Source organism: Eptesicus fuscus, chromosome 11 (assembly GCF_027574615.1).
Source record: "Eptesicus fuscus isolate TK198812 chromosome 11, DD_ASM_mEF_20220401, whole genome shotgun sequence".
Lineage (NCBI taxonomy): Eukaryota > Metazoa > Chordata > Mammalia > Chiroptera > Vespertilionidae > Eptesicus > Eptesicus fuscus.
In genome coordinates this window covers 41,133,684-41,156,711 of record NC_072483.1, presented here as the reverse complement: position 1 = coordinate 41,156,711, position 23,028 = coordinate 41,133,684, and the positions used below count along the sequence as shown (strand labels likewise).

General features: G+C 36.6%; 1 protein-coding gene across 2 annotated transcripts in view; it reads left to right on the top strand.

Moving 5' to 3' along the window:
• The window catches only part of KCNH7 (potassium voltage-gated channel subfamily H member 7), a 417,895-nt gene that overhangs the window by 254,418 nt on the left and 140,449 nt on the right, over positions 1-23,028 (top strand). For both annotated transcript variants that reach the window (XM_054723107.1, XM_054723108.1), the window contains exon 3: positions 14,524-14,679. In XM_054723107.1, the coding sequence (XP_054579082.1) occupies positions 14,524-14,679 (156 nt within the window). The remainder of the gene's footprint in view (positions 1-14,523; positions 14,680-23,028) is intronic.

Genomic DNA, 23,028 nt, shown 5'->3' with positions numbered 1-23,028 from the left:
CCAACACTCTATCCACTGAGCCAAACTAGCTAGGGCCTAATTCCTGTTCTTAAACTAAATATGTAGTTATTTAGTTTAATAAGTAACTAAATATTTATTTGAAACATAATCTGAAAATAAATAAAGTACCCTTTATGTGATTGTAACTAGAGGCCCGGTGCATGAAATTTGTGCACAGTGGTGTGTGTCCCTCAGCCCAGCCTGCACCCTCTCCAATCTGGGATCCCTCGAGGGATATCTGACTGCCCATTTAGGCCCAGTAGGATTGGGCCTAAATGGGCAGTCTGACATCCCTCTCACAATCCAGGACTGCTGGCTCCAACTGTTCGCCTGCCTGCCTTCCTGATTGCCCCTAACCGCTTCTGCCTGCCAGCCTGATTGATGCCTAACTGCTCCCCTGCCAGCCTGTTTGCCCCTAACTGCCCACCCCTGCAGGCCTGGTCACCCCTAACTGCCCTCCTCTGCAGGCCTGGTCCCCCCCAACTGCTCTCCCCTGCAAGCCTGGGTCCCCCCCAACTGCCCTTCCCTGCAGGCCCGGTCACCCCCAACTCCCCTCCTCTGCTGGCTTGGTCACCCCTAACTGCCCTCCCCTGCAGGCTTGATCGCCCACAACTGCCCTCCCTTGCAGGCCTGGTCCCTCCCAACTGCCCTCCCCTGCTGGCCATCTTGTGGCGGCCATCTTGTGTCCACATGGGGGCAGCCATCTTTGACCACATGGGGGCAGCCATCTTGTGTGTTGGAGTGATGGTCAATTTGCATATTACTCTTTTATTAGATAGGATAATAATGGAGGAGAGTAATCTATTACAGGCAATTTGGTCAAGTTACTAGTATATTGCCAAACATTCTACATCACCTTGGCTTCTGAAATGATTTTGGAAATATTTATGCCTTCTCCAATTAAGATGCAACTTGTTGTTACCTCCCTGGGAAGCTTTCCATGAAATCCACATGGAGACACTTTGAAATACTGGTTGCTTCTCAGGTGCAGTTCTTAGAAGGAGCAGCATTTAAAATATATATATATTAATAAAACCAATTCAATCTGTTCTTGTCAGTCAAAACTTTTGTTACAGACCTTTTGGCTGTGTCTTTTCCAGTGATGTTAGGAGATGACCAAACATTGGCTCCTCCCTTGTACTTTTTAACATTAATCCTAGAAAATATTGCTTCCTTTCTTTGTCCCTAGCAATTTACAATAGTAAGGGGGGAAATCTAGGAAATTAATTCTTTTCACCTTAAATCTTGTAATATCTTTCTTCTGAAATATAATACAGTATAGATAAACCTAGCTTGTGATTATATAATGTATATTTAAAACTTCACCAATATGCTCAATCTAATATTTTTTCAGTTATTTTTTTATTATTTGAGGATTGATAAAAGTCTCCATTGCCATTAAAATGTCTCTCCCATTGGCTCACCATAATGCCTGAAATTTCATTATTTAGAGAAACTTCTCTGACATAGGACTTTATCTCCAGAAACTTCATATTAAGTGGGCTTGAATTAACTAAGAGAGGTAACAGTTGATGCAGTCACTGATGAACTTCAAAGTCATCAGGCAAAAAATAGTCATTGGTATTTAGATGGAGGTTCCAGTTTAGACCAGCTGAAGAGTTAAACTTTAGCTAATGGAATTAACCCTAGTTTTGTGTGTGTTTTTAATTCTTTATTGTTTAAAGTATTACATAAGTCTCCTTTTTTCCCCCATTGACCTCTCCCCTCCCACCCCCTCTCCCAAGCACAAGCCCTCACCCCCCACTACTGTCTGTGTCCATTGGTTTTGCTCATATGCATGCATACAAGCCCTTTGGTTGATCTTTTACCCCCTCACCCCCCTGCCTCCCCTCATAGGTACAGTCTGTTCGATGCTTCTATGTCTCTGGTTCTATTTTTGTTCATCAGTTTATGTTGTTCATTATATTCCACAAATTAGTGAGATCATGAGATATTTATTTTTCTCTGACTGGCTTATTTTGCTTAGCATAATGCTCTCCAGTTCCATCCATGCTCTTGCAAATGGTAAAAATTCCTTTTTTTTTTTTTTTTTTTACAGCAGCGTAGAATTCCATTGTGTAGATGTAGGTACCACAGTTTTCTAATCCACTCATCTGCTGATGGGCACTTAGGCTGTTTCCAAATCTTAGCTATTGTAAATTGTGCTGCATAGTGGTGCATATATCCTTCCTGATTGGTGTTTCTGTTTTTTTGGGATACATTCCTAGAAGTGGGATTATGAAAACATGCTCAAAGTCACTAATCATCCAAGAGATGCAAATCAAAACACCTGTCAGGATGGCTATCATCAACAAATCAACAAACGACAAGGGCTGGCGAGGATGCGGAGAAAAAGGAACCCTCTTGCACTGCTGGTGGGAATGCAGACAGGTGCAGCCATTGTGGCAAACAGTATGGAGTTTCCTCAAAAAGTTAACCCTAGTTTTTATACCCAACATATTTTACCAATATAGTCATGGGTAAAACCAATCAAAATAGGACTTATCTGCCAGTTTTTTAAAAATACCACAGTTAAGATTTATTTCAGGCAAGGCCTGAGAAGTCAATTGTATAACTAGAGGCCAGTAGGAATGAAAATATAGGGTGTAGGTAGGCAGTTAGATGGTCATAAGAAAAATGGGTAAATTACATCACATTTTTCCCCTTTCTCCAACCTAAAAAATATTTGGCTTTATCTTCCAGTTAATGACTTATTGACTACAGAACTGAAAAATTATTCTTTGATAATTCCATCATGATAATAATAGTTAATATTATTTTCAGTGTGCAAGGAAATGTTTTAAGATTTGTGCAAATATTGGGTTATTTAATTCTCACAATAACTCCATGAAGTGGGTTAGCATCATCATCCCTATTCTACAGTTGGCAAAACTAAGTCTTAGAGCAGTTAAGTAACTTATTTCAAGGTCAAAGACTGGAAAGTGGGAGATCCAGAATTAACCCCTGACAATCTGATCCCAAATATTCATGTTTAACCACTGCGCACATAGCCTCTCATGGGCACAGAAAGTATATCCTGCCCCTCATATAACCATATGTTGCTTTGTGCACATTTTATATTATCCCCACCCACATTTTTCTCTGTTCTCTCAATGTACAGCTAGACCATATCAGTCACTACTCTGTTGCCTTGAAAAATCACTAGGCTAGGTCATAAGTCCTGGTATGGGTCAAACACAAAAGCAGCAATAAATGTGCTCAGGATGAATTTGAAATAAAACATCTCTCCCTCTTGCTGTGCAACTGTATTTGGAAAAATATATCCAGGGCAAGATGAGTTATTGCAAAGCAAGCCCTGCCATCAGGCATCTGCTGCAGGCTCTTGCCTTCAGCAGCCTTTGAGCAAGGGACATCTGTAGTAGCCACATGCCCCAAAGCTTGGTGTCAAAGCCTGGGAGAGGATGTTCCCCACCAACACTGCCAATGGGAAGAAAGGGCCTGTTATCACTCATTTCTGGGACATCCCACCTGCTTCCTCTGCTGTTAAAAAGAATAGTCTAGGTGTATAAAAATAAATATGAAAATCCCAAGTTATAGCAGTCAAACAAGATAATTTTTTGAGAAGAAAGGAGGGCTAAGTTATCTAGAGAAATACCTTTAATTCTATCTTTTTCTGCTTCTATCACTTGTATCCAGACAGGCCTATAGACCCTAATTTTAACCCCATCAAGGTTTGTACTCCTTGTAGAGGATTCTCAGAAGCCTGATCTGCTTCCAATAATTTTTGTTGCTGTTTGAAAATGTGCCTTTTTGTGCTATCTCAAGTAGAGGGTATCTCAAGAATCCCTAAGGTGTGTGTGTGAAAGTCGAACCCAGGAAGAACATAGAGCTCTGTGTGACGGAGATCATTTGGATCACCTATAAATAGTAGAAATAAAAGCGTCACTATGTTGTATGCAGACCATGGCATGTGTTAGATCATTCCGATGGGAATCCTGACTGTCCTACAGACTAGCTGTGTGACTTGGGGAAAGTTAATTGTTCTTTCTCTGGCTCAGGAACCTCTTCTCTGAAATGGAAGTATTTAGTGTATGTACTTCACTAAAGTTCTTATGAGGATTAAACAAGATGAAGCATGTAAAGGACTCAACATGATAACTGGCACATAGCAATTGTTTAATAAATGCCAGCTGTTTGTTATTGTTGTTGTTATCAAAATCAGAAATACAGGGCATGAGGGTAATTAAATCAGTTGTCCCAGAAGGGGCCACACATTACTCACTTTTCCCTAGAGTCACCTTGTGTCTTCTTTGCTCATACTGTTCCCTCGACTTGTGATGGCTCCACTCCCAATTTCCACTCACAATCTCTGAGGACCCAGCTTAACCGATGCTTCTCCATGAAACCTTCCACATTCCTGAGTGGAATGACTTGTTCTCTTCTCAGGCATTCTAGCACATTCTCAGGAGTAGATATTATCTCTATATATAAAAGCCTAAGCGACCATCGCAACTGAACAGACAACCGAACAGGCTGCATGGGGTGACCAGGCTAGCAGGGGGGTTAGTGAGGGGCAACCAAACGACTGAGCAGCAGGCTGCGTGGGCTGACCAGGCCTTCAGGGGGAACAGTTAGGGGCGACCAGGTCAGCAGAGAGGGGCAGTTGGGGGGTGATCAGGCCAGCAGGGGGGCAGTTGGGGGGTGATCAGGCCGGCAGGGAGGCAGTTAGGGGCGACCAGGTCAGCAGAGAGGGGCAGTTGGGGGTGACCTGGCCGGCAGCGGGGGCATTTAGGGGCAACAGGCCAGCAGGTGGGGCAGTTAGAGGTGATCAGGCTGGCAGGCAGGTTAGCGATTAGGAGCCAGTGGTCCAGGATTGTGAGAGGGAGTCAGACATCCCCTGAGGGGTCCTGGATTGGAGAGGGTGCAAGCTGGGCTGAGGGGACACCCCTCTCCCCCATGCATGAATTTCATGTACCAGGCCTCTAGTATATATATGATCTCTGTTTTATTCATGTTTGTAAATCCTACAATTTTAGGTGCAGTACCTTGTAACACCAGAAATACCTAATATTAATGTTAAATTTTATTAATTTAAAATATATTGTACTCATTCTAAGATATGCAGTAGACTCACATTATTCATAACTTTAGTTCTGCTCCAAAGTTGCAAACATAGTGAGAGCAAACAATTTTTTTTTCCAGTAGTCATGAATACCCCATGAACAGAGCAAACCACGCATATGGCATACCCAGCCTTAGTTGCCAATGACATCCACACAATGGTGACTGGCCTCAGGATTCTAATTGTGTATGACCTTGAGAGCAATGTGTGTCTACCATGGTGATGTGCAGATTCACTCATATTCTGAGTCAGTTCAGGCGATTCAGTGTTTATGCAGTTTTTCTGAATGAATGGCAGTTTAATGGCGTGCCCTGGCTTGAGTTACATTTGAGGCTTGGAGACATGATTATGTCTTATGAAAAAAAAATTTGAACCAAATATTTACTTGTGTGTAAAAACAATAAAGTATTAAAAAATGTCCCAAACATACCCCAAAGTTCCTGATTAGAAATGTAGACTTGGCTTGCCTGGATACTGAGTATAGAGTTGCAAATTAGCACTCATATATTCCTACACACTAACTCAAATTAAAAAGTCCCAAATTAAATAGAAATCAGGCCTTGGAATGGGGTAATTATAATAGTACATGTTAAGATACAATCTGATATATGAGGCAGACAGGTGTAAGAGTTTTTATTTATAATTTCAACCTCCAAATAATTTATTAGTGTTTTATCAACTACAGAAAAATAGCTGAACTTGATATTTTCAATAATCAAGTTTGTAGTATAAAGATAACCTCATATCTGAGCATAAATGTTAACGGAGAATGTACCAATGAAAAAAATGTAAGATCCACAAATAATTATAAGTTTACATGTGTCCAGATTTTGAATATGAAAGACTCCTGAGAATACAGTGAAAATATTTCCTGGCAGATGTCAGAGTTATCTCATGTACTTAATGTACAGAATAGTAATGGATTATTGAATTAGGGCTTTTATGTTTTAAAACCTGATCTCTATCAAATGGTATGAACTGGACCTAGGATGTGAAACACTCTATTGTGTTTTATTTAGTGATGGCCTTTCAACTTAGAGCTAGATTATAGTGAAATCATTACTGCAAGATATGTGATGAAATATGACAATGCTTCTTTAGTTCGGTTTCTGAGAGCTCAGATCAGAACCTGATACCAAGAAAAATAGATAGAGTGGGTGACCCTGGCCTTTGCCATTCCCTCCCCTTCCTGCTCCAGCCCTTTGTTCCTGGTAGTTCCTCCCTCTCCATCAAGCGTCAAGGTGAACTGTGATATTTACTTTCCTCCCCCTCATAAGAATGTCTCTGAAACAGGGAGGGAGCATAACACAATTCCATGTTTTCAATGACATTCCAAGAAGCTAGATGTAATCACAAATTTCTCTAAAGTGGGATTTCAGAGTCAAATAAATTTGGAAACTGCTGTATTAAACTAAGTGAATATTCTTGTGTTTTTAGAACTTCTCCAAACCTCTAATCCTATATAATAAAAGGCTAATATGCAAATTGACCAAACGACTGGTCACTATGACACACACTGATCACCAGGGGGCAGACACTCAACGCAGGAGCTGCCCCCTAGTGGTCAGTGTGCTTCTACAGGGGGAGCACCGCTCAGCCAGAAGCCGGGCTCATGGCTAGCAAGCTCAGTGGCAGTGGTGGGAGCCTCTCCCACCTCGTGGCAGTCGGACATCCCCCGAGAGCTCCCAGACTGTGAGAGGGTGCAGGACTGGCTGAGGGACCCCCACGCCCAGTTCCCCCCCAAGTGCACGTATGTCGTGTACCAGGCCTCTAGTACAATAATACTCATTGAGCATCTACTAGAGGAGGACATTTCCCAAGCTGGGTTAATTAGAGAAAGGCTTTCCAGTAACATATGTTCCATCTCACTGCTTCTGAAACATTGATGTAGGAGACAGTAAAAGATGCAAAGGTCTGGGTTCAAATGCTCTTCTACTATTTACAGAAAAACTTCTCTAAGATAATTGCTCATGAGAAACATGTGGCACATAGAAAACATTCATAAAATAGTAGCTATGATTTAATTATGTTAACAGTAATAGTAAATTAAATGTATAGGGGTTAAGGGAGTAGCGTATAGCACCTTTATTCTTAGAAAACCCCGAGCTGATAAAAAAGAGAGAAGATGGAAAATGGTCATGAGCAGTATAGGACTGAATGGATTAAAATGAAAGATGGGGCCTGGCCAGCATGGCTCAGTGGTTGAGTGTCAACCTATGAACCAGGAGGTCAGGATTCGATTCCTGGTCAGGGCACATGCCCAGGTTGCGGGCTCAATTCCTGGTGGGGGCTTGCAGGAAGCAGCCAATTGATGATTCTCTCTATCATTAATGCTTCTATCTCTGAAATCAATAAAATTATATTTAAAAATAAAAATAAATATATAAAATGTTGGATTTGGCAGGCTGGGTAAGTGGATGGTGGCAGGAGAAGGGAATTCTGCCCAAGCAAGGAAGGCTATAGAACTATGCAAAACTGAAAGACACAGGAGGAGTGTTAGTTCTCAGGCTATTCCTTATAAAGATAAAAATATGTAAAAGATAAAAAATGCTTATAAAATATTGATTATGAAAGATAAAAAAAGATAAGTGAATGTACCTAATTAAAAATTCATGGAATTCAGGGTTATTATAATGAAGGAATTGGAACCCAAGCATTCTGACCCAAAGATAGGAAGGGAAAAAGTGCCCAATGATCAAGGGAAAGGAGGGACTGTGCATGGCTGGCGTTTAATCGGCATAATAGGGATGATAATGGTGTCATCATCAAATTTTATGAAGATGTAAATAATATTAAGGTACATAAAGCCATTAGAACAGTGGCTGGCAACCAATAAATCTTAGCTATTATTAGTTCCCTTTTGGCTAAAATGTGCTTTCAAATACTGATTATGGTACTCCTAGAGTAAATCCAGAAATAAAGATTGTTTCACACATTTCTACTATATAACAAATTCTACTGACTATGGAGCTTGCCAAAAGCAGCTGAGTTCTGCTATCATAAAAGTTACCTAGTATGTAGTACACTTTTTAAAGGCAGAAAGACAGTCTACAGGGACAGAAGAAATATAGCAAATAAACCAAAGGCCTTGTCACTGACAGGTAGACAGGACATTTTTAAGACACTAGCTGATAAAAGGAAATTCCCTCTGCTATGTCCTCTTCCTGTTCAAATTGCTATTTGATGAACCTTCTCATCTAAAAACTAGGGGATAAGCTGATGAGTTCATCTTGGGAGCTCCATGGGATTTGAATGGCTCAATGTCATCATCAAATGTTTGAAGGAAGTTTAAACACCATTTCAAGTTGAGAAATTTATTTTCCCACCCACTAAATAATAATAACGCTGATTTACTGCTCACTTTCTATACTCCAGCCCATGCTAAGTACTTTACATGAATTATCTAATTTCACTTTCTTAATAACACTATCAGGTGGTATACTCTCTACCTCCTCTCATTTTATAGATGAGGAATCTGAGTCTTGGGGATGGTAAGCAGTCTGCCCAAGGTCACTCAGAAAATAATAGCAGAGCCAGGTCTGTCCAACTAAACAGAGCTACTACTCACCGGCACTGCCTCACTATTTTCTAAATGTTTAAAATCATTTCATGTTAAAAGTAATTAAAATAAATCACTCATGCTGTTGGAATCTGAGAGAGTGCTAATACTACTACACAGAACAAGAATCTGACAGCCAGACCTGTGTAAATTAGGTTAGTATTTTATTTTTCAAATGAAATGCATATAAATAATCTCCCCTGGAAATTTCAAAAGGGTACTCATTGTCACATGATATTCCAACAACTATATCAACTATCTAAATATGTTCACAATTGTCATGATTAAATTATATTGGTGATTGTTATGTTAAATCTATATATGTTGATAATGATTGTGTTAAGGTTATTTCTTGAAACCTAATGTATTATCAGATGCACAGCTCAGTCCTTTTGTTAATAATGCTTCTGTATAAAATGTTTTTATTAATTCACATGAGTTTCTCTATATGCTTTGACTGGACTCTATCAGGCTTAAGCAGGAGACTGATGAAATAAGAGAAATGGGCAAGTATTAGGATGCTTGTCTCCCACAAGTAGTCAAGTTTAACCCAATCCACAAGGCCGGAGAGACTATATGTGCTCAATGGAGCTTCTACTCCATTTATTCTTGTTGATATGATATTGTATAAGAATTAATTAAGCCAGTCTTCTAAATGTGCCTTCTGTCTCTTCAATCAAATAAACAGCTCCTGTATCTTTTGAACTTGCTTTTCTCTTAAGATAACTCTAGTACCTAAAACCACCCATGTCCTGTCTCTACACTAAAATACTTCTGAAGATACTCTCACAGTTAAAACAATTCACTATATCCCAACACCAAAAGACTGAATTCCAAGAACATAGAAAGCTTATCAGGACGTGACATCCTACTGCTCAAGCATTAGCTATCACTCCCCAGCTATACTGTATGGTCTGGTATACTATTAGTCTATCTGAATGAAGTTGCTTACTACACTAACATAGAGTGTTTTGTGTATCCATGTCTTTAGAGTGGCCAGAGCCTATCAGTTCCCTTCCTCATTCCATCCAATAGCTCTCCTTTGTCAGCCCAAACTTTTCCTTACTCCTGGCACTCACTATCCTCTTTCTCTATATTCTTCATAATATTCTATGATTTTTCTCACCATTTAATCTACTATGTATTTCACTTATTTATTTCTGTCTTTCCCAACTCCACTAGATTGTAAACTACACAATGGCAAGGATATGCATCTGTTTTGTTTACGGCTCAAAGGGAAGAGTCCCGGCCTTAAAAATAATAAAATAAAATAAAGGGGGAAATTAATAAAATGCAGCTAGGAGTATGCCACCAATTTATTAATAAAGAAGTAATTATTCAGATCACCCCGAGTTTGCTGGCTCTGTGGTTACAGTTAAAAATTAACATTCTAGACATTTTATTAAAATGAGCACTATTCTTCCTACCCATTCTTTCGCACTCTGAGAATAAGAACCTGTTAGAAGCTACTATTGTCTCCCACTCAGGAGACAATAGAGAAGTGAACATGACTCTAAATAACATTAGTATCACTGCAAATATAACTTTATAATTATTGGGTAATGTTATTGTAAATAAGCTTATTAATAACATTAATTTTATTTGAATGCAAGGTTAATTTTAACAAGGACTGAACTTTTTATTCTAGATTTTTTTAGTTCCCTTTTTATGCATTATTAAATGTGACTACTTTTTCTTCATTGCTAGATTAGTGTTGGTTGAATTATATTTCCATATCTCTTGCTCCTAATTTTGTATTCAAGAAAAATATTTAGAATCACACTGTAGTGACTTCTTAGGATAATATTACTTTACAAAGTAATAGCTTAACAGAATTTAGAATTTGTAGAATTATGCAAGCTAAAATGTTTTTGCCCTATAAGATGTACTTGAGTCTCCTTTTCTAAATTACATGTACTTCCTTTCAATATCTGCTTTCCATAAGGCTATGAAAGATGGATGGATATATTAAATCCAAAAACTAAAAGAGAAAAAAAGGAAATACAAGTCTTCAGTTAACTTTAGAAGAAGCATTCAGGAAACAATAGTAGCGGGCAGTAAATCTAAGATAATTATACTTATTTAATATGCTTTTGGGCTAATGCATATAAACTTTTTTTAATAAAGCACTGTAATTTTATGATTTGTTTAGCACTAGACAATAAATTTACAAACATTAGTATTGAAAAAATTATTTTCCCTCTTAAGACTACTGTAAACAAAATTACTCTGCTCTCTTATAAAACTGTTAGATTTCTATCCTCAAATTCTTGATTGATTTCTCACAAATCTGTGCTTTATGTTTTTTTGTACAGTCAGCAATATGCTCAAATGTAAAAATTTCAAACTAAGTAACAAATCTGCAAATTCACGAAATGATCCAAGATATGTCATTTTAAGTGATAAAATCAATATATATTTTGGTTCATTAGCAAAATACATAATGGCTATTTCTAGCATCTCCATTGACTCTCTGTTTAACCAATTTGTAGTGATGCCTGGCCTGAAGCACTTCTATTTTTAGTTCTAATGGAACAGTCTTAAATTGCTTATTTTCTGTTTACTAAAGTTATCCTGCTTGTTACCATGGCAACTGTGACAAGTGTTCTAGCTCAATATTTTATTAAATAAATTAAGGATGTAACTGAAGACTGTGAGGGTTCAACATGTCATTCCTAAAACACACTTTCCCACATCAGTAAAACCATGGTCACACTTGTAGAAAATATGAAAATAATTATAAATTAAGTATTCTACATTACAAATTTGGGATGCTATCCACATTTCAAATCTGAATCATAACTAGTGCTTGTGCTTCTCCAACTTTCAAAGTCCATGTTCTAAAAGTGTTATTATAAATGAGTTCCTTGGAAATTAGAATATGTTCACCCATAGAAATAATTTCATAAATAATAATTAGATCTCCAGGCCCACCCTCAAAAGCCTGTGATGTCTCAGGCTATAGAAATATTAGCAATAACTTTTGTTCTCAGCTCTGGCAGCAGGAGCCATGTTATAGGGGTGAGGAGAAAGGAAAGAGTTTTCTCATACTCATTTTGTTTTCAAAGTATAGATGGGGCACAGTTTTGGAATACTAGTATCCATTGGCCTTCCTGGATGTTGGAGCCCCCAACTAAATCCTGCTATTTGCCTTTACCCATGTCTTTAGCATCTTGGTGTCCTTTTATTTTCCTGTGATGTCAGAAAAGACTTGACTTTGGGGGGTAAACACACAATGCAATATACAGATGATGTATTATAGAATTGTACACTTGAAACCTCTATAAGTTTATTAACCAATGTCGCCCCAATGAATCTAATTTAAAATGCGAAAAAAATAAAGGCAATCAAAATATACACTATTACTTGAATGAGAAATCTTTCTGGAGTTTTTGCATTTTAAACATACAATACTTTTGAACCCAAACAAAGCCCTAACCTGTGAGATTTCTATCACCATGACTAAAAAAAAAATTATTCAAGACCTGGAGGGCATTATGTTAAGTGAAATAAGTCAGACAAAGACAAATACCATATGATCTCACATGTGGACTATAACAAACAAAACAAACAGTAATAACAACAACCAATAAAAGGCTCATAGACACAGAGAACAGATTGGTGGTTGCCAGGGAAGGGGGTGCAAGGGATAAACAAATAGGTAAAGGGGGTCAAAGGTACAAACTTTCAGCTATAAAATAAATAAATAATGGGATGTAATATACAGCATGGTAACTATATACTGTAGTTAATAGTAATACTGTATTGCATATCTAAACATTGCTAAGAGAGCAGATCTTAAAAGTCCTCATCACAAGAACAAAAAGAAAAAATATAACTATTTGCAGGGGCCTGATGCGGCGGGGGCCAAACATGGCGGGGATCTCCCTTTTCCGTGTCCCGCTCGGAAAGAGAGATGAAGGAACCAATTCTAAGTGGAGGCGGCCAGGGATTGAGAAATAATAGAAATAAAGAAAACAAGACGCAGAAATAGATTCATGAAGCTGGGGCTGGGTGGGACGCCATCTTTCCTCTCTCATGGAGAGGCAGCATGACGACGACCCTGAGCCACCCAGCAGGTTTATCTTATATCCCCAAAATCCAGGAAGTAACACCAAAACTTAGGATCAAAGGAGCTCATTTGCATTCTTAACTAGGTCCCAACATTACTGGATTTACATATCTAGACCCGCCCCTGCTGACACCTGGGCTGCTCTGAAGTCAGAACTGGTTAACATGTCCAGCCTCATTGGGGAAGCATGTTCCCAGGGCGTGACTCGGCCTACGCCCTGAGTTCAGCTGATGATAATTAAGGAAATGCCCAGGTGCCTCCCAGGCGGCCCTCTACAACTATTTGGTGACAGATGTTAACTAGATGGTGGAGATCATTTCACAATGTATACAGATATTGAATAATTATGTTATATACCTGAAACTAATATGTATAATGTTATACTTTAATTATACCTCAATAAAAAATATTTAGATGACACAAATATGAGGAACCTGCCTTGAGGTTATACTCTGTATTAAAAGTCAGACCCAAGAAGGCAGTCAGAACTCAGTTAATTTAAAGGAAGTCAATTTCTTGGCTATCTTCTCTAAATCGTGAATCTTGGGTTTTCTCTTCAAGGATGGGTGGTAGTTGTTGATTGTAAACCAAATCATCCCTTTGTTAATTTCTGGATAATCCTAATAAAATATATCTAATTACCCCTATAATTGTGTTTATCAAAGAATTTCAACATTTTGGTTGAAGGGATCAAATTAAAACAATAATATAGACAAAGTTTTGTTCCTATTTGCTGACAGGTTACAAACCAAATAAAATTATTATAATTTGGGCATTGGGAATTTTGCAAAAAAAAATAAACAATTATTGGAACATATGTGAGAGTCAATAATCTACTGGTTTATTCCCAAGAAAGTAAATGAGAAAAAGGAAATAATTCCTTTGATGCTAAAATCAAAATGGCACAAAATGAGTTATCTTTATTGTTTATACACATATTTTATATAGATTCATATTTAAGCAAAATATATAAGGAAAGGCTAAGAATTTTTTTCTAGAAAGTTGAAAAATATGTCTTTTCCCATATACTAATTTTTATGGTCTGTCTGACTTATTGGGAGTGAAACAAATGAGAATTCATATTCTGTTATTCCATAACATAATACCTGAATTTGCCTGTGAATACTTTCTGGCACATTTTTAAGTAAATATATATGTAATAAAATATGAAATAAAAATAAAGTATTTTTTCAAGAAGTACAAATTGATAGTTGCAAAATAGTAATGGGAATGTAAAGTACAGCATAGGAAATATAGTTACTAAGATTATAATAAGTATGTATGGTGCCAGGTGGGTTCTAGACTTATTGGGGGGTTATTTTGTAAATTATATAAATGTCTAACCACTATGCTGTACACCTGAAACTCATATAAAATAATATTGAATATAAACTGTAATTGAAAAAAATACCAATTATAAATAACATGTATGTATCATTTATATAACTTTTTAAAATAGAAAATAATGCCATTTTTATGGAATGATATTTAGTATTTAGTTACAGTAAAAATTGGGGGTGGAAGAAAATGTATACAAAGTTAGTGTTCCAGCTACCCTGGGGAAGGAAAGAATCAAGGTTGTGCAAATCCATGATGTGGCTTAACATATAACTGCATTATTTATTGCAATAAAAGCACATATATTTATTGTAATACAAGCATGTACAATAAGAATAAAATAATTATTTATTTAATTTTAATTATCATGTAAGATAGAACATTCTATATGGTTTTATTAAAATTTTAATATGACGATACCGCAAAATGTTGGCATATTTTTAACCTAACACTCATCTTTCATTTCCTCAGGGTCCACTTTCATTTGTAACACACACATAATTCCAGTGAAAAATCAAGAGGGTGTGGCTATGATGTTCATCATTAACTTTGAATATGTGACAGATGAGGAAAATGCTGCTTCCCCAGAAAGGGTAAACCCAATATTACCAGTCAAAACTATCAACCGTAAGTAAAAGTAATATGTACATAATGTTCTTGATATTCTGCTGTTGTAATTATTTTAATATACTCTTCATTCATTATTTCAGTTCTCAGAACAAGTTTACATTTTAAGTAAAATAACTTTCTATTTTAAAAAGCCATAGCTGAAGTTTTACTTTGGTGCCTTACAGAATCAATCAGCTGCTTTCAAAGCCATTTGACTTGTATATACCATAGTAAATTCAACCAGTCCCCTACTGATGGACATTTAGGTTGTTCCAAACTTTGCCTACTACAAATAATGCCAGGATGAATTGTGCATATATGTTTCCATATGTGTATATGTATATTTTTGGATAAAGCATCTTAGGTTAGGTTTTATATGTGGGATTCCTGGGTCATAGTGTAGGTGCATACGTAATCTTTTTAGATACTGCCAAACTCCCCTCTTTATGGTTTGAACCATTTCACACTATTACAAGCAGTGTGGTAGACATTTTCCCCAAAGCAATACTAACAGAGTGAGTCAGTCTTCTTGATTTTTGTCATTATGCTAGGTGAGTAGTATCTCAATTAATTTTAATTTACATTTCTGTTATTATGAGTGATGCTCATATATTTAAGCACTACAAACATTTTTTTCTGTCAACTATTTCTTACATACTTTTTTTTTGCTTTTTTTGTTCTTTCAAATTTTAGAATCAGTTACAAATCACTTCTGCAGCAAATACATTGTTTTTTACCTTTTTTCCTGATTTTTGTCATGCAAAAGCATTTTTTTGTTGTTAATTTGGCTAAATTTATCAACTTTTTTCCTTGTTGATTCTGAATTCTTAAGTCAAGTAGAAAAGCTTTACCCACTCCAAGGTTGTAAGTAAAGTTATTTTTAATCTAGAACTTGTATGGTTTTATGTTTTAGGATCTCTGGTACACTTAAGTTTAGCTCGTTTTATAGTGCATGGTATCAATTTAATTGATCATTTTATCAATGGCTGTCACTTTTTTATTGATTAGAAAATCCATCTTTTTACCAAGAATTTGAGATGCCACCTGTATCACATACTAAACTTCCTGTGTACTTTCATCTGCTTCTCAACTTTATTCTGTTCTGTTAGTCTAGTTATCCTTCAGAATAACACATTTTTAAATATCTGACATGAAATGCTCTTTTTGATATGAATTTTTAGGGGTTTGGAGTTATTTCTTGCTTAACACTTTAGATGAACTTTAGAAACAACATATCTATATAGAAAAAAAATCCCTTTGATATTTTTATTAAATTCACATTAACTTTATAAATTAATTTGAAGGAAGTTAAAATCTTTATAACATTGAGTCATTCTATACAAAATTGTGTATTTTACGTATTTTCATTTTAAGTCTAATTTTTTGTGTTTTTAGGAGTGCTTTTAAAATTTCCTCATTGTTTTGTTTACTACTTGACATTTAACTATTTTGCTGCAGCTATTATAAACAGAATCTTCTCTTTCATATTTTTAAGGCTACAGATTTTTTGAGTAGGTTCATTTTATATTCCACTATCTTAGTGATGTTTCTTAGTTTGCAAGTGGCTTATATATTGACTCTCATAGAGTACTCTACCTTTACAATTCTTATGCATCTAATAGTTTATTTTTTTCTAATTGTACTAGCTATTCCCTCCAACATATCATTAAAAAGAAGTTGTCGGTGAGCATCTTGCCTAATTCCTAAATTTTGTGTGCACGTCTTCAACGTTCCCAATTAATTGAAATGATGGCATGTGGACTAAGTTGTATGTGCTTTATAATTTTAAGACAGTCTCCACTGATTATTTATTAAGAATGGGTGCTGAAATTTGTAACTTGCCTTTCAGTATCTCTCAAAATGGGTGCACTATTCTTTTCTTATTTTTGTGGTAAATTTTATAAATGAAGTTTATTAATATAAAATCATCTTTGTATCTCTAAAAGGAAACACATTTGGACATGGTGAACTTTATTTGTAATATGATCTTGAATAACTTCATCTAAAATGAATTATGAATTTAAAATTATTGCATTGATATTCAATAGGGATTCTGTAATATTCTGAGTGTATGTGCAAGTTCATAGATATTTATATCAATGTTATAATTCCTTAAAAAATAATCTGGAGTTTCTTCTCTTATTTTTTTTTATGCTACAGAACTCTTTAAATAGTTTGGGTATTATCTAGATTCAAAAGTTAAGTTTGATTCTTCTGTGAAATGATGTAGGCCTGGTACTTACCAGTATAGTAGCTTTTGAACAAGTTTCTTGTTTTTGCTTTTGTTTTTATTTTTCCTCCAGAGATTGGTCTAGTCAATTATTCAGCTCAACCAGTATTAATTTTGTTAAATTTTATTTTATAGAAATTATTCATATAGACTTTAAAATTTTATTTTAATAGAATTGTGCAAAGTCATCTTTTATGATATGCCAAAGTATTTTCTTTGTTTCTACAGTTATTTCCTTTGTGACAGTTCTCCGTTTATTCATTTGTTTGTTTCCTCCATCTAAATTTTTTATTAGTACTTTTCTTTCCAAAGAACTAATCTTTATTGGTTTATTTTTTTAATATTTTTATTGATTTCAGAGAGGAAGGGAGAGGGAGAGATGGGAATATCAATGATGAGAGAGAATCATTGATTAACTGCCTCCTGCATGCCTCCTACTGGGGATCGAGCCCCTAACCCAGGCATGTGCCTTGACCTGGAATTGAACTGTGACCTTCTGGTTCATAGGTCGATGCTCATCCACTGATTTATTGGTTTATTGGCTGGGCTTTATTGGTTTATTAATTGTTACTTTTCCTTTTATATTAGCAAAGGGACCTGATATTCAGCTGCCTCCTTGTTTCCCTCTCCCCAAGGGACAAGTCCACCTTTGAAGTTTCCCCCACCTCTCCAAGATGTAATGCTTTTCTGAGACGACTCTCTGGGGTCTTGTGCACTTTCCAAGCCACTTTCTATTGTCTCTCTAGTAACCAGTGCTCTGTTCATCCAGGTCACTTACAGTATTTCTTCCTCAGGGGCAGCCCTCTTCTGAGAGTAAACCTAACGGGTATGTCTTCCACCACTCCAAGGAGACTTGGGTATTTCCCCTTCCCACTTACTTTGTGCCCAACGCTATGGCAGTGTGCTCTCCTGAGCCAGTTCTGCTGGTTTTGAACATTTATTTCCCTGCTTACATGTAAATTAAAGTTTGTAATGTCTCTTTCTCTAATTATTCTTTAGGCATAGTTTATGGGTGTTTTTATTTGACTCCCTATTGATCTTTATGATTTTTAGAAGGATCCCTGAGAAAAATGGCATTTAGGTATCTGTCATTGTCTGTGGGAAGATGAAAGCCTTATCAGAAAACTTAATATTTTTAAAAATCTGTTATACTTTATATAAATTCATACAACACAATATATATAAAAATTAAAAACCACATTCTCAAAAGTCTATGTTGTAAACCTAAGTATAATGCTAGATCACATGTACATCAACTGATAAGTTTTTACAATACCAGTTACCTTCTTAGTTATGTCTAAGTGACAGTACAATATTCTGTTAAAGCAATGTTGGGACAAATATTTTAATATAATATGATTCTAATATTCTGAATATTTTACTCTGAATAATATTACTCTTAGGGAAAATTCTCTATCAAAATAATCAATTTGTCAATCTCCCAAGTGATGTATTTAGAAATGAAATTAAAGTACCATAAAAAACCATTGTGATACCAAAGTCTTATTCTTTTAAGCTGTTGACTATTTTGATCTCTTTATTTTTCTCACTAACAAATTCAGTCATCATTAAAAGATTCCTGAGAGTATACTTAAGGTAATGTCAGCCTGTATGTTGGTCATAAATGTCAATAAGGTAATTTGCTTTGTGGGATGCCTAGTTTTGCCTCTTCATTGTCTTCACAAATTCTTTATTTTCCCCATAAAGTGGTTGTCTTGCATCATCCATCAAATTGGATGGACATGAAAAAGGGAAAGTTGTATCAGCAGAATGGCAGAGAGGGGATACTTTTTAAATAAAAACAGTACTCATTTCAAACTAAAATGTAAATGGAGAATTGAAACGTTGATCTCAAATGGAAGATAATCTAGACAGTGGCCTTCCAGGATATAGTACATTATCTATGCTACTCTACACTGTGATTATAATAGCACCTCATGTGCAAGTGCGAGCATATTCAGCAGAGATCATTTCTTACGTTGTGAACACGAATGGTTTCCCCGCACTGCAGCTGTCAATCCTAAGGGAATCAGTGACGAGAGTATAGATATGCAGGAAAAACTGTTTCCAGAGCATTACAAAGGCCAATTACTCACAACCAGTAAACTGGGTTCAGATTATACCCTTCTATCATTGTAGGCTCTACATTTCCTTTTATTTGGTGTCAGGTTTTGAAAAGTTGATTGTTAGATCAAACAGAAAAAATGAAAGAGAGACAAATTATGCTTGGTAATTCTGATATGATACAATTCCTACATTTTATTGTCTGATCTTTGGTAACTCCTACTGATTTTTTTTCTTCAAGTATAACTTATCATAACTTATTAGAACTGAATAAAATAATTGTATTGGCTATTTCCAACATTTTGTTCCAGGGATGGACACACAATAAAACAAACAAAAAGAGGGAGAGATCAACCAAAGGACTTGTATGCATGCATATAAGTATAACCAATGGACATATACACTAGGGGGGTGAGGACATGAGTGGGGGGTGTGGGTGGGGCAATGGGGGGATAAGGACACTTATGTAATGCCTTAATCGATAAAGAAAATAAATAAATAATAAATAAATAAATAAATAAATTTAAGAAAATTAAATGCCGGGACATCTCCTCCCCCCCAAAAAAAAATCTTACCTTCAAAATATTTAATGTATAATCTAAATAAGGAGTGTATATGTGTCTATGTATCCCCAAGTGGTGGGATTTAAATGAGAGTAATAGGGAAAAGGCAACTGAGAACATGGGGGTTTATGTAAGTTTAAATGCTTCTCCTGAATTGTAGACAAAATAAAGAAAAAAGTGTGAACTAACAACACAAGAAACACAAATGAAAAAGAAGTGAAGTATTAAATTGAGAATATTAAATGAAAGAAAAGGACCTGAATGCACAATAGAAAAGATGGATCATGAAAAGGATCTATGATACATGGGGCTGACTAAGTTCTGGAAACCTAGAAACCCGTTTTGCACTAAATGGAGTGGTGGACCATTTCTCAGGACAAATAGTTTCAGGGTTAGGAACTCTGCACAGGAAAAGTGAAGAGCTTTCTCTAGGAAGAACTAATTTTTCACAAACTTATTCTTTGTCGAGGATATAGGACCAGTCACATATAGATGACTTATGTCCCTAGAGTGAAGCAAGTACAGTGGAGAGTACTGTTTTGATAGGTCTATCTATCAAACTGATAAATACTGCACAATTGAGTGAACAAATTGCTATGTAATAAATATAAATACCAAGTAACAGATATAGCTAATTTTTTTTTTATCTCGATGGCTTCTGTAAAAACTCCGCAATCTAAAAAGTGGAAATGATACAGAGTAGCAAAGAAAATTGTGTGGTTTTTTTGTTTGTTGTTGTTTATTTTACTAACTGAAAGGAAGCCACATCTAAAGGAAATAATACTAATGGGAAAACACGTTCTCTCTTTTTCTCTCTCTCTTTTTTGGCTCTAATATATTTGTACAATTTGGAAGATAATCAAATTATGTGTTTTAGCTTACACTATTAATTTCTAAGTTAATTATTGTCAAGTTTAAGAAAATGCTGCTTTTATTATTTTAAGTGAAATACTTTTTAAGCTTCATATTACATTATTCACAAGTATATTTGAGTTTTATATTTCTTCTCTTTCATACCAGGAATCTAGAATCACCGGTCTGGTTCACACACACACACACACCACACACACAAAGACACACATACTTTAATTTGTTAAAAACTTCTCAAGGAGCCCTGGCCAGCATGGCTCAGTGGTTAGTGTCTGGGCCCCACAGACAGAAGGGTTGCAGGTGTGCTGGAGGCAACCAATCAATGTGTCTCTTTCACAAAGATGTCTCTCTCTCTCTCTCCACCTTCCAGTCTCTCTAAAAATCAATGTAAAAAATATCCTCTCGTGAGGATTAACAACAACAATTTATCGAGGGAGATTGAGAAAATTTACCTTTTTCTAAATGTGTTTGTTAGTCTATTTTGATTAGATTCCACATATAAGTGAGATCTTGTGGTATTTTGGTATTTGTCTTTCTCTGCCTGGCTTATTTCACTTAGCATAATGCTCTTTAGGTCCATCCATGCTCTCTCAAAGGGTAAGATTTCCTTCTTCTTCTTCTTCTTTTTTAATTAATCCTCACCTGAGGATATGCTTTTATTGATTGAGAGAGAGAGAGAGAGGTGAGAGAGAAACATCTATCATTTCCTTCCATATTTGCCCCAACCATGGATTAAACTCGCAACTTAGGTATGTGCCCTGACCAGGAATCAAAAGAACGTGGCACCTTTTGTTTTATGGGACAACACTTTAACCAACTGAGCAACCAGCCAGCACAAGAATTCCTTCTTTACAGCTAAGTGGTATTCCACTCTATATATGTACCACAGATTTTTAATCCACTCATCTACTGATGGGCACTTGGGCTGCTTCCAAATCTTGGCTATTGTAAATTATGCTGCAATGAACATGGGAGTGCATATATTCTTCTGAATTAGTGTTTTGGGTTTCCTCAGTTACATTCCCAGAAGTGGAATTGCTGGGTACTGGCAGTTCCATTTTTAATTGTTTTAGGTAACTCCATACTGCCTTCCACAGAAAACCTATCTTAAATTTAAAAAATATTAATTTGCCCTAACCGGTTTGGCTCAGTGGATAGAGCATCGGCGTGCGGACTCAAGGGTCCCGGGTTCAATTCCAGCTGGGGGCATGTACCTTGGTTGCGGGCACATCCCCAACAGTGGGAGGTGTGCAGGAGGCAGCTGATCGATGTTTCTCTCTCATCGATGTTTCTAACTCTCTCTCCCTCTCCCTTCCTCTCTGTAAAAAATCAATAAAATATATATTATTAAAAATATTAATTTAACAATATACTGCCAAACAGAAAATGAATTTATTCTGTTTTTAACTTGTTCAGCTCTAATTCATGCAGTTATCCCCATTTTGTAAATAGTAAGTATCCAATATTTATTCATATCCTATCTAATGAAAGAGTAATATGCAGATTGACCATCACTCCAACACACAAGATGGCTGCCCCCATGTGGACACAAGATGGCCACCACAAGATGGCCAGCAGGGAAGGGCAGTTGGGAGGGACCAGGCCTGCAAGGGAGGGCAGTTGTGGGTGATCAGGCCAGCCGGGGAAGGCAGTTGGGAGAGACCAGGCCTGCAGGGGAGGGCAGTTTGGAGTGACCAGGCCAGCAGAGGAGGGAAGTTGGGGGTAACTGGGCCTGCAGGGAAGGGCAGTTGGGGGGGACCCAGGCCTACAGGGGAGAGCAGTTGGGGGGTGGGGACTAGGCCTGCAGGGGAGGGCAGTTAGGGGTGACCAGGCCTGTAGGGGAGGGCAGTTAGGAGCAAACAGGCTGGCAGGGGAGCAGTTAGGCATCAGTCAGGCTGGCAGGGTAGTGGTTAGGGGGTGATCAGGCTGGCAGGCAGAAGCGGTTAGGGGCAATCAGGAAGACAGGCAGGCAAGCAGATGGGAGCCAGCAGTCCTGGATTGTGAGAGGGATGTCAGTCGGACATCCCTCGAGGGGTTCCAGATTGGAGAGGGTGCAGGCTGGGCTGAGGGACACCCCCCGCTGTGCACGAATTTCGTGCACCGGGCCTCTAGTAATATATAAATTGAATGAATAGTATTATTACATTGAGTAAATAGTTTTTTTTTCCCTATTTAATCAGCACTAGCCAGATTGTCTAACTCAGTGTTTCTCCAAGTGTGAGACCATCAGCATCACCTTGCAACACGTTTGAGAAACAGGTTCATGGGCCTTACATCAGAACAGCTAATTAAGAAATACAGAAATTCAATAATCCATGTTTTAACAAACTCTTTAGATCATTCTGATACCCACTAAATTTTAAAAACTACTGGACTAACTTAATTAATATTTATATAAAACTATAAAGATAAATTTTAAGTGAAATTAAATGTAAAAATTTAGCAAAATAAAGTTAAATTTTTATCATTTCTTATTCTTTCAGTAATTTTCAAAAGGGAACTTTATATTTAATTTTATTAAGGTACTATAATTATCTTTAATTATCTTTGAAATGATTAAAATTATACTTCCCCAAATCAAAGCAAAACTTTACTTTCATCCTTACTAAAAATAAAAGTTTGAATTACTCTAAAAGCTTT